Source organism: Plutella xylostella, chromosome 24 (genome assembly GCF_932276165.1).
Source record: "Plutella xylostella chromosome 24, ilPluXylo3.1, whole genome shotgun sequence".
NCBI lineage: Eukaryota > Metazoa > Arthropoda > Insecta > Lepidoptera > Plutellidae > Plutella > Plutella xylostella.
This window is the reverse complement of record NC_064004.1, coordinates 3,282,883-3,295,871: the sequence shown is the minus strand read 5'-3', so window position 1 is coordinate 3,295,871 and position 12,989 is coordinate 3,282,883. Positions and strand designations below refer to the sequence as shown.

Genomic DNA, 12,989 nt, shown 5'->3' with positions numbered 1-12,989 from the left:
ACAAATGTCATGCTATTCAAATCTACAGTACGGAACAATGAAACGTTGGACGTTTCAGTTGATGGAAACAAGGTAGTGACTGTAAGTGAAGTAAAATTCCTAGGTATACATATTGATAGTCTACTAAATTGGAAGCTTGAGCTTAACTCTATAGAATGTACCATCAGCTCTGCCTGTTTTGCTCTTAGAAGTCTGCGTGACGATATAACTATTAAACAATTGAGAACTGTATATTTCGCACTGGTTGAATCTAGACTTCGTTATAGCATAAAGTTATGGGGTAATAGTTACGACTATAATTCGCAAAGGGCTTTTGTTTGCCAGAAGAGAGCTATTCGTACTATAGTAAGAATTCCTCAATGGGAATCATGCAGAGAACATTTTGTCGCTCTCGACATACCTACTCACCGTTCCATGTCTTTATATATTCGTCTTGCTTACCGACTTAGCCAAAAATCTTCATAAATTTGAAGATGTGAACAATAAACTTGCCCGAAATGCATCGAGAAGAAAGGAAATAAAAAATGTTCATCCTGTCCCAATTTTGGAAATAGCAAAGCACACATCGAGGTATCAGTCCATTGTGCTGTACAACAAACTGCCGGTAGAGCTAAAGTTAATAGATAACAAAACTAATTTTAAAAACAAACTTAAGTCATTTTTGTTGAAGAAATGTTACTATTTCATTGATGAATACTTATCTAGATCTTAAGTTACAAATTACAAATTAATCTTATTGTATCTAAAGGACATAATATAATTGATTTTATTGTATTTGACAAATTTTATTGTAATACATTTATTATTGTTAATTAATTATTTCGAAATCTGTTTATGCCTGTTAATTAATTCTCAATGTGTTTATGCCTGTTAATTAATTCTCAATGTGTTTATGCCTGTTAATTATTTTAGCTATAAGAATTTTTCTACACAATGTATATTGTTTTGAAATGAATAAATATGAAAAATATGAATATGATAGATACTAAATATAAATATCAACACCCAAGACCCGAGTACAAATATCTGTCTTTAAACAAATATCTGCCCCAGCCGGGAATCGAACCCGGGATCTTCGGCATAGCAGTCAGGGCCACTAACCACTACGCCAGAGGCAGATATTTGTTTAAAGACAGATATTTGTACTCGGGTCTTGGGTGTTGATATTTATATTTAGTATCTATCTATCTATGTATTTGTGTAGATATATCAGCTGTCCGACACCCATAACACAGGTTCTGCCTAGCTTGGGGTCGGATGGCCGTGTGTGAGATGTCCCCACATATTTATTTATTTATTTATTATTGTTAATCTAAGAGTTTAGGTAAGTATAAACCTTTTGGATTGTAGTATTTTGTTTAGAATTTGGGGTACCTATTCTATTCTATTCTATTCTCTGTGGGGGTGTAAGTACCTGCACCTGGCTCTCTCGAGTGGAACCTTTGTGCATATCCCCAAGGTCTAAACTGCCTTCCTAAGCTTGGACCATTTCCCACCACGCTGGTCCACTGCGGGTTGGTGGGTTCACATATCTAGATGTGCTAGATCTAGATATGCAGGTTTCCTCACGATGTTTTCCTTCACCGTAAGAGCGATGGTATACATTGTACTTAAGTTAAAAGAACTCATTGGTACATGTCAGCGCCGGGATTCGAACCCGCATCTCTTGATTGAGAAGCGGGCGTTCACCCGACTGAGCTACCACCGCTCCCGACCGAATATGGGGTACCATTCAACGATAAAATCACTGATAAAATTGCATACGAGGAAGGCTTACAAATAAGATTGCGTGTAACTAAATGACATATTAACCTTTTCGAATAAAATTAAACTGAATCTGAATACCATATCAAATTAATGTTTCAGCTAATTATTGTTCGTAATATGGCTTCATCTAAATGAAACGAACAATATCACTAATTAAGTAATGTGATATTTTATTGCAATGTATTTTCCATAATATTTTTAATTAGCTGTTCCTGCGAGCTTCGCTTCACCCTAAAAAGTTTTCCCTTGGGAATTCCGGGATAAAAGTAGCCTATGTTCTAAGTAGTATATATTTATACCAAATTTCATTCAAATCCGTTCAGTAGTTTTGGCGTGAAAGAGTAACAGACAGACAGACAGACACAGTTACTTTCGCATTTATTATAATTTTATATAGTTAGGATTAGGATAGTTAGGATAAGTACCTACCTGTAATATTTTTTTCAGTAAAGGAGCTCGATTTCTTAGTTATTGAAAGTTACTCAGTAGTATGACGAGTAAGTACATTCAGTTGCTAGGAATGTCACTTGATAAAAATCATTCTGTTTAGGTCATCATCATTCAACCAAAACGATCCATACCTAGTGGCTATACCACGATGAGATCTTACATCAAGAAATAAACAAAAACATACAATACCTAATTACTGGAATCTCAGATGATAACTTTATCAGTAGTGATAGGTAATTATTCTGAGTTTGCATGAATAAAAAGGTCACATTACTTTTAAAATAACCTCCGTGTTTCCTTATGCCGGCCGTGACTGCCAGTCTCAGTCGCACAACCAATCAGATAACGCGTTTTTAGTTTTGTTTTTATTTAGTTTTAAATAGTTCTATTTTCAAAATGTTACTTCGAATTCGCTAGAATTGAGTGATGTGACGACCGTCTTTAAAATCCTTCTTGCTATAATTACTTATTCAAAATGAGGTTGTTAAACAATAGTTTTGTGAAAATGTTTAAAGTTGTAGTGATTGTTTTGTTTTTCTCGGCTAATGTGTGTGTTGAAGGGGCTGGCATGTATGAAGGTACCTATTGATTAATTTTATTTACTTACATCACCTAGTTACTTATGTACCTATGACCCGGAGTGTGACAAAATTTACTATAATTATTTATAGGTACTTAAATTGCACATTTTACTAAAGTAGATGTGGCTACAATCAGGTACACTTACTTAATGCTAAGAGTATTCTCTACCAGCCAACCTGCAGGAGGCCTTAATCTAAGCCTTATAGGCTTAAGCTGAAGAGGTTTACCTGTCCACTTTGCAAGTAACTACTTACCTAGATATTTCTAGTTAGTAGTAGTAGAGAGCAGAGGAAAGTTAAAGTAACAGTGATACAACTCTCCCCGTGGATAATGATATTTATATAGGTACTTAAGTAAGTATAAGATCCTGTTTTAAAATGAGTTTTTAATGCTTTTTTTAAAACCGGTATGTTTATCAACAGGCTACTAAAATGTCTAGATTTAAGAGTTAACTACCTGAGGTATAAGTCAATGTCTGTAAACATTTGATATTTAATACCCCTGGGTAGGTAGGTATAGTTACCAGGTCTCAAATAGTCTCAATACTTACATCATTCTGTATTGTCATACCAATAGGATGCAATCAGGATCAAACCCCGGAGACAAACCACAGACGCTATACCAATGATTTCAAAAGGAAGGATAGGCCCTTCAGAACATTTTACTCAAACCTTCTTCATACAAGCAAAATAACTGTTATCTGTCATAATTTGTTTGAACTATGTCAGTGCCTAGCAACTATCTTGACGACGTAACCTTGTACGTGCGTTAATAATTTACCATCCCGGACATTGTTTTATTATTTGCAGGCGCCATATCAATAATTTAAGACAAATCCAACTACTAAAATTAAAACTGTTTTGGGCTGTAGACCTGTAGAGCGTCCCGTACAAATGGACTATAAATCACGCTCCAAAACGTAAGTGTGTGCAACAAGAAAATGTTCTCGGAGGATAGTCAACAAAAAATGACGTCCGCACAAGGTTACAGCGCGCGGCCATTGTAGACTTTGGTAGTAAAATAATTATCACTTTATAATGTGTTTATTATTTAATTTAATGGTAATTACCGATGATACGATATTCGATGTTTCTTTTTGACCTTCGTATAATGGTTTTTTGCAGCCTTTCACAACAAAACTACATATTTATCACAAGATTCACAAGACCATCTCTCGGCCACAGACAACTGTCGACTGAGGAGCGTTGGCCCTAAAATTACGATTTTAGGGCCAACCCGCGGGTGCCATTTTTTTGAGTGGGAGGCCCTCTGTCCTTACGCTAGTAATATATATGTCAATGCGCTATACACATACACAGGCTATATAGTGTGTCGTGATTAGGTAAGCGTCCACTGATCGGATTGTCATTAATCTATGGAAAAACGGCGTGCCGATAAGTACTTAGGGCCACTTGCACCAACATATTAAATCTAAATTTAAATGTTTGTGCAAGTGGGAGTACTTACTTAATCGGCGGACCCACTTGTATGAATTTCTATTCAAAGAATACTGAATGCGATGCGTCCGTTGCTTATGATGCCGAAACGTGGACGCTTAAATTACCAATCAGTGTAGTTTTGATGAAATTTCACCTCCTACCCCTCGAGCTGGCCCTAAAACCTCGCGCGCGGCGCGGGTGACTTTGGGCAAGACGTTCTGACGGGCGCATCCTTCCTTTTTGGCCCGGGTCTCCTATTTACTCCGTAGGTCGCGTCAAGTGTCACCGCCGTAGGCCGCGTCACAATGCTCACTATAGAAATGTACTGATGCGGTCTCCCTCACACGCCGACGTTGGCGCGTAGACATAATGAGCATTGTGACGCGGCCTACGGAGTGACACTGGACGCGACCTACGGCGCGTATTAGGAGACCCAGGCCTTTCATTGCCTCAGGCCCGGGTCTCCTATTTACGCCGTGTCCGTGACCGTGCGGTCGGCGTGTGAGGGAGACCGCATCAGTACATTTCTATATCGAGCATCGACGCGGCCTACGGCGTGACGCTGGACGCGCCCCTCGGCGTAAATAGGAGACCCAAGCCTCAATCTGTATTTCCAGGTGACAGCTGCATCAAAGACGGCGCAGCAGGCACCTGCACGCTGCTATCCAAGTGCCAATCCGCCATCGCAGACCTGCACAACCGGATACGACCTCAGGTGATACAAGCTAGGCTTATTTTTACATGCCCTACTAGTTAGGTAGTAAAGCCCTAGTGAGGGGCCTTTCCACCAGATAATAAAGAATATTATGTATAGATGCTATGCTGGCGATGGTGCGAAAGAACACTAGACCGGACCAATGAATATTTGTGATTAGTGGATATCCAACGCACCCATATACCTAGGTATAGCATATCGCTGGCGGAAAAGCAGATAATTAAATAAATCGTCCGGCGTAACCTGCGCAGTCAGCGACTGACAAACTGATGTGACTAGCTAATCCTCTCACCACGATGACAAATCCTGTCGCCGATCTTAGGTCTTTAATTTATGTATTTTTTTTATTAAACCGTCTCATCTATTGTCTTTCAGAAGTGCTCGTTTTCCCCGAGAGAGCCCATAGTATGTTGCCTGGGAGCCACTAAACCTGTACTCACCACTGAAAGGTACTTACCTATAACTATTATATTCTCTGCGGGGTTATAAGTATGTGCACCTGGTTCTCTAGAATGGAACCTTTGTGCATATCCCCAAGGTCTAAACTGCCTTCCTAAGCTTGGACCATTTCCCACCACGCTGATCCACTGCGCGTTGGTCGGTTCACATAGGTATCTTGATGTGCTAAATCTAGATTTTATGCAAGTTTCCTCACATTTTTTTTGTTGTTTAATCACTACCTATACCGTTCGATATACGGTACGACATATTTTTAAGTAAACTCATACCTCACTCATACAATAAAACTAACCGCTTTCCATTATACTTACATCTCCTGTATCCACAATTCCACAGACCAACCACAACAACCGAGTACATCCCCAAGCTCCCCGACTACGTGGAAGTGAGCGGGGTGCGCGGGGGGTGCGCGCCGCTCTCCGCCGCCCTCACCGCACAGAGGACGGGGAAGAAGGCTTGGGACAGTAAGTGGACCAGTTTCAGCCATGGCGGTAACATAAGGGCCTATTGAAACCGCAGAGCTATCCGCTGCCGCAGGGATGTCATAATATGGAAATGGTAATACAGACCGCTAATTTAACCTACCGGATAACTCTGCGGTCTGAATAGACCTTAGTGAGCGTATATTCCAAAGAACTGATTAGCAGTGGGATAAAAAAGTTGTCGAATGGAGACCACGATATGGCAAACATAGCGTAGGACGCCTTCCGGACCGCTGGACCGACGACCCTAGACAAGTAGCCGGTGGTGGCTGGATGATGGTGGCTACATTAGGAGTCAGTGTTGTGGCGCTCCTTGGAAGAGGCAGTGGATGAATAGAAAAAATATGTTATTTTTTCTACCGAGTTACAATAGTGCATCTGAATCCTTTTGGCGACTTAGGTCTATCAGGAAAAATTACTAGGTATAAAAATGTCGAAATTAAATAAAGTCCAATATAATTATTACCTTAGTAGACGGAAAAAGTAAATTGCGCTAAGGGTGCGCCGTAATCATCTTGTCTTATCATTATCAGCTCCCGATTTGATTCTTCTTCATTCCATTCTCCCTCTCCAGAATGCCTAGAATACCAAGAGAAGTTCGTGTACCCCTGCGGCCGCAGCGCCAGCCTGGCGGAGTCGACCACCAGGCTCAACCAGTGCCGGCACAAGACTGACGGGCTCATCGTCGGAGGCATCGATGCGGAGAGATGGGAGTTTCCGCATATGGTATGGAGTCTTCATCTTCTTACAAACCTGGCTAGGTATATATGCTGCTATCAGCGCCCCAGCATACGTCTAACCAAGGTCTAACCTTATAATCCTTGTAAAGGGTACATTGACTTTGTGGTCTAACCTTGTGAAGGGTACATAAGTAGACTTTGTGTATCACGCCACGCCGTCGTTTGGCGCTATCCTCTGGCGTCATAGCTTCACGTATTACATAGGTTCTCTGTAATGGGACGTTTTTATCATCATCATCATCAAAATGGTTTCTTAGAAACTGGTAAAACATTGACAAGATAGGTATACATATTTGGTATTTAACGCGTTGCGCTTAGTATGTCGTCCAGGATTTTCCACCTGGGTATCCTTACGACGTCCGACGTCACCCTACATCACCTTCGAACACCATCACCACCATCATTATTTTTACCCTACTCTTCTTTCCTCATCTCGTTGCCCACCGCATCCATAACTCACTAAGCCCGTCTCCGCAGGCTCTGCTGGGCTTCGGGCCGGACCCCGCCAACTGGGTGTGCGCCGGGACCATCATCAGCGAACGGTTCATCGTGACCGCCGGACACTGCACCTACAGCAGGGACTTGTGAGTTTACTTTCTACATTGATATATCTTATCAAATCTAGTTCAATATTATACAAACTATGATTTGTCGCAATCATGATTAGCTCTTAAAAATACTTTCTTTCACGGAATTCCCACAGAAATCCTACAGGCGACGAAGCTCTCGTAGAGAAGCTAGAGTCCGACAACGCTAACTTTCGGCTAACTTTGAAACAGAAACAAAGTGCCTAACGTAAAAAAAAGTTTATTAGAGTTAGAGACGTATTTATTGCTCAAATACCGTTGGACCAAATGCCGTCACCGGGACGCGGGCGTCAACGACAATGACATTATTTTCGGCCGTGTATCAGGCTCTTGAGGCTCAAGCCGGGTCCAGACATGTAAAAGAAAATAATCCACCCTCACACTCCCTCCCCCCACACCTTTACAAAAATTATATCTATTCTCTTTCGCCTCCCTAGTTCAAGCAACGTAACGTTCGTCCGTATCGGCATGCTGCGCAAGTCGGAGACCCTCGACCTCGCGCGGGTGTACCGGGTCAGCCGGATACTGAAGCACCCCGAGTATAATCCTCCGAAGAAGTACAACGATCTCGCCTTGCTGGAGACTGAGAAACCGTGAGTTGGACTTACAAAAAAAACCTGGATCCCCCTCCCAGAAGTAGAATCCTGGATTCTCATACAACTATAGCTTTTAATGACCACTACACTGCTGGTGATTGATATCCGATGATGACTTCTAGTTGCCTCATGTTTTTTCCTCCACAAAACACATTCACATTCACAGTCTGTAATAATCCACCGCAGGACATAAAATATGTAGAATGTCATCCACAGTCGATTGACCCATAAACTCTTAGCCTTCAAAATGTTTCGCCCAACGAACGAAACTGTGTTTATCTAACCTCCACCCCCTCAGAATGGCTCTAGACCAGTACACAGTCCCCGCATGCCTGGACGTAGCCGGCGCAGGCGTGGTGCTGGTCGTGGCGTGGCGTGGTCGTATGCGCCTTGCGCCCCGTGATAAGTATGCTGGCGTTAGTAAAAGCTACAGTAGTATACAAGAGTCCCCAGTAGGAGGCGAGCGCGCGGTCCAACACCACGCCTGCGCCGGCTACGATAAACACAGTTTCGTAAATAAAATAAAAAATTTATACCAAAACACTTTCCACTCATGCAAAAGAATTACAGTAAATTATATAGAATCACTCAATTATGACGAAATTGAAGGTCTGCTAAATGTAGAAAATTAAAAATTATTAGGAAATAATATATATACTTAAGTATTTATTTACCCTTATATATATATACTCATTTATATCATACCATATTTATATGCACTAAGTATTGTATTATTATATTTAAATATGTAGCTACAAAACTAAAATATAAAATATGTCTAACAAGTAGGAAACTCAAGCGATGAACGAAAGACACTGGCTCCTACGATACAGGTCTCCTAGTGTAGGTTGCCAGGGCCATTTCATGCAGTCGAAGCCTTGTGTACTGTAAATTGTGAGTTAACTCGGTATTATTTAAGATTTACTACTTCTACTTTATTTAGATCATAAACATGTTGTAATAGGCTAAGTTTTTGTCAATAAATATATTCTATTCTATTCTATTCTACGACAAGACATGGCAAAATATTTCCGTTGCGGTCGCTTTGGAGGCCGTGCGATGCAAGACTTTAGTCACGGTTTGCCGTATGCGTCCTATGCTGCAAAATTACTTCAACCAGGTTTTTTCCCCCTTTCCCCCTACAGAATGGCTCTAGACCAGTACACAGTCCCAGCACGCCTGGACGTAGCCGGTGCAGGCGTGGTGCTGGAGCGCGCGCTCGCCTCCTATTAGGGACTCTTGTATACCTACTACAAAACAAACTAACTTTTACTAACGCTAGCCTTAGTGCCAATTTCTCCATTGTCGGTTATCTAACCGACAGGGATTGATTTATAAATTAAATGCCATGATACTTACTTACTTACTTACTCCGCTGGCTCAGCGATCCGAAGTGGATCTTGGCCTCCGACATTAAAGTGCGCCATCTTCTCTCTTCTGTGCCAATTCTGACCAGTCGGACCTGGAAGTGTTTCAGGTCTTTGGCGACTTCGTCCTTCCAGCGGTATCTCGGCCGCCCCACCGGGCGACGCCCAGAAGGTTGACCAAGATATGCTTTTCTTACGGCTCGATCCTCTCCCATCCTCTCCACATGTCATGATAGATGTGGCAAAAGTTAACCACTACTCCCTGGTTATGCTCTAACCGAGAATGAAGAAATTGGCACTTAGGTACCTATCAGATGAACACGACAACACGTGACAAAAGTAGCGCGATGCAAGACAGTGCACGTATTATTTAGGCTGCAAAAATACGTCAACCAGTAATTCGTCTTCTTCAAGCCCCTTTTCCCCCTACAGAATGGCTCTAGACCAGTACACAGTCCCCGCGTGCCTGGACGTAGCCGGTGCAGGCGTGGTGCTGGAGCGCGCTCGCCTCCTTCTGAGGACTCTTCTATACTTACTACAAACTGTAGCTTTTACTAACGCCAGCATACTTATCACGGGGCGCAAGGCGCATACGACAAGACATGGCAAAATATTTCCGTTACGCTCGCGTTGCGGTCGCTTTTGAGGCCGCGCGATGCAAGACTTTAGTCACGGTTTGCCGTATGCGTCCTATGCTGCAAAATTACTTCAACCAGGTTTTTTCCCCCTTTCCCCCTACAGAATGGCGCTAGACCAGTACACAGTCCCAGCATGCCTGGACGTAGCCGGTGCAGGCGTGGTGCTGGAGCGCGCGCTCGCATCGGGGTGGGGGCTGACGGAGCATAATGGGGCTGAGTCGGATCTGTTGCAGAAGGTATGGTGATAATATACCTACATACTCAAGAATCTAACGAACAGTGAAAAAGTTCCACCTGCCATTATACCGTTTCATTTTAAGTAAAGACACCCGAGTCCGCGTTGTTCTATGCTTATAAGTGTTTAAACAGCGCAAGATAGAGTGCCGTACTGAAAATGGAAAACAGCACATGGAAGTTGAGTAGGAGGCACATAGTTAGGCCGACAATTTTCATGGGAGATACCTACTTATAAAAGGCCGTGAGGATTACTTCTTCTTTAGGACCTCTTTCCAAATCCATCAAAGTTATTTTAATCTTTTTACTTTACCTTTCACCATATCACCAATCCAGCATTACCAGACTAAAACCTCCATTCACACACATCATCTACGAACATAAATTACAGGTGATCCTAACGAAGTTCACCGACGAGGAATGCGAGCGCTTCTACCGGCCCGGCCCCAACACCGACCGCCACTTCAAGCTGGGCTACCAGCCCGCCACGCAGCTGTGTTACGGGGATAAGGAGACGGCTAAGGATACTTGCCAGGTATACAGGGTGTTGGAAAAAGCCGAAAGGGGGTGACTCAGGAGGTCATTCTGAACAACTTTTGTTGTACGATTTTTGGAAATTCGCAAAAAAACAAAAACTTTCTCCACAGTAAAAAAGTCACGTGACCAACAAGTTTCTATGGAAAACGAAATTTTTTTTTCGTTAATTTTCAAAACTCGTAGAACAAAAGTTGTTCAGCATGACCCCCTGAGTCACCCCCTTTCGGCTTAGCATACCCTTTTTGCAACAGCCTGTATATTCTTATTTTCTTTAGCGTGTCAGAGATCACTTTAGCTAGAGAAGGGTCTGTCACAGTCACCGTGGTGAAACGATTGGTCAGTCAGATTAGCATCAGTGGCGGATTGCGTACTGCCTAGGGTAGTGCATCCTACTAGTTCCTCATAACTACCAAATATGATAGTTGATTGTAAATGAGTCTTCATTAATTTAGTTCTAGTTATATAGCATTATGATATGGGAAATGGTGGGAGTGGCATGCACCCTCCAGGGTTTAAGGAAAAGGTGATACCAAGAGGCTTCTTTGGTATCTGATAGCATTGACTCAAAGCAGACGTTGGGAATTCGTTCACTTCATAAAATCAACAATAGGTAGGTACTGAAAATAATGAATGAAGATGAAGAATCATATTTCTCGAGTTTTTTTCCAGAGTGGTGACTAATAATTTACTAGCGTTAGTTATGGTCAGTGAGTTTAGTTTTCCTCAAACAGGGAAAGCCGGATTACATTTACTGAAACCATAGCGTGACCAAAATCATTAATTTAGGTACCTACGTAATGACTAAGACCTAGTGTTCCACAATAATAATAATTGTATTTTAAGTTCCATCCGTAGATAACTGAGTGTACTGCATAACTTAGGCCTCATCCAAGACTGTAACTGGGTTATTTTCATAATCTCCACGGTTGGCAGGCATGTTGGAGATATTATAGCACAACACCATAGTAAGTATGTCGTTGAATTATATTATCATTCAACCACTATACTATACCTACAAATTGATAGCTAAATTAAAAATGTTCGCCATGCTAGCTAATTCAAATGTTCAGATTTAATTGCCATCAGAAACGGCAGTTTTTGGCCATGATTTACAGAGCTAAAGTTCCCATAAATTCATTTTTCACATCATTCACTCATAACTTTCCAGGGCGACAGCGGCGGCCCACTCCAGGTCAAGAACAGACGCATCAACTGCATGTACACGCTGGTCGGAGTCACTTCATTCGGCAAGGGCTGCGGGGTCATCGGAGCGCCAGCCATCTATACCAGGATCTCACACTATGTCGACTGGATCGAGAGGATCGTTTGGCCTTAAACCAGACTAGTAATTCAGTCGAGGGTAGTTACTAATGAGTAAGCGTGCCTTAAGCCGTAATTTAGTCATCTCTCCACTAGACTGATGAATTGCCAGCTAGAGCGAACAAAATAATGGTTGAAGAAACCATAGTTCATCATGCTATGCTATGTTCCAGAACCAATAAAAATGTAGCAAATATTCTACGTAATATATTATCGCTTATTAAATTCACTGTGATTCCAATAATTAAATCAATTGGTGATAGAGGAGAATCTAAATTATTTATAAGTATTTAAAATGGATGTACTGAAAACGTGAACGTCCGCTTGCTAAAGGATACTCAATATAGAACTACATTGTAATTTTATTAAATATTTTATTTTATTTATAATAATTTTCAATCTCCTTTACATTAAATAGCGACTACAGATCATCATGATTTGTTAAAATATAATTGTTATCTAGTTAAAATATATCAAACTTTCTGTACTTTCGTGTACAATAGGAGAAAAATGAAGCATTTTAAAATACTTATTGTATTTTATTCGAACTAATACATCAACCACACCCTAGTTACTTAGGGGTAGGAAAATGTTAATCTTGTAATTGTAACTTCTTTACAGATATCTCCCTTCTTTGATCATTAAATAAGTCTATAGACAGTGTACTTTTAACATTACAATCTAACGTTATTTGTTCAATTTCAAATATATTCTTTAAATTATTCTTAACTAATGCACTAACCTAGTTTACACATTAAAATTACCCTTTAGAAAAGGTCAATGAAATATTTAAGATTTACTATAAGCATACGATTTAGTCTAAAGTGGGAAGTCACAATTTTAATAATTTAACTTTATACTTCTATAAACAATAAAGACTACATCTACAGGAAGATAATGCAGAAAAAGGCGAGGAAATATAGTTAGTAAAACTAAGCTTCATAAGTAAGTACCTATACTTATGTACTTTGTCAAACTAGGAAACCGCCAGACATTGACGGCCTTACCACAAAAACTTAGACAGTATCTAACAGATGTTTACCGCTGTCAAACGCCTACAAAATCTGTCAAATTTC

General features: G+C 41.0%; 1 protein-coding gene across 1 annotated transcript; it reads left to right on the top strand.

Annotated features, from left to right (window-relative positions):
- The first annotated feature begins 2,520 nt into the window (after nt 1–2,520).
- LOC105390125 (serine protease snake) lies at nt 2,521–12,585 on the top strand. Its single transcript, XM_048629869.1, has 10 exons — nt 2,521–2,795; nt 4,856–4,953; nt 5,329–5,402; nt 5,749–5,876; nt 6,469–6,620; nt 7,112–7,218; nt 7,659–7,814; nt 9,926–10,058; nt 10,448–10,591; nt 11,762–12,585. Exons 1-10 carry the CDS (start codon nt 2,693–2,695, stop codon nt 11,927–11,929), a joined length of 1,263 nt encoding a protein of 420 aa, XP_048485826.1. The 5' UTR covers nt 2,521–2,692; the 3' UTR covers nt 11,930–12,585.
- Nucleotides 12,586–12,989: the final 404 nt, after the last annotated feature.

What these genes read in the sequence shown, in the direction of transcription:
- LOC105390125 (XM_048629869.1), top strand. Translation starts at nt 2,693, where the DNA reads ATGAGGTTGTTAAACAATAGTTTTGTGAAAATGTTTAAAGTTGTAGTG. An exon ending in AGGGGCTGGCATGTATGAAG is followed by an intron (nt 2,796 to 4,855) that starts GTACCTATTGAT and finishes CTGTATTTCCAG; the next exon opens with GTGACAGCTGCATCAAAGAC. An exon ending in AGTCGGATCTGTTGCAGAAG is followed by an intron (nt 10,059 to 10,447) that starts GTATGGTGATAA and finishes CATAAATTACAG; the next exon opens with GTGATCCTAACGAAGTTCAC.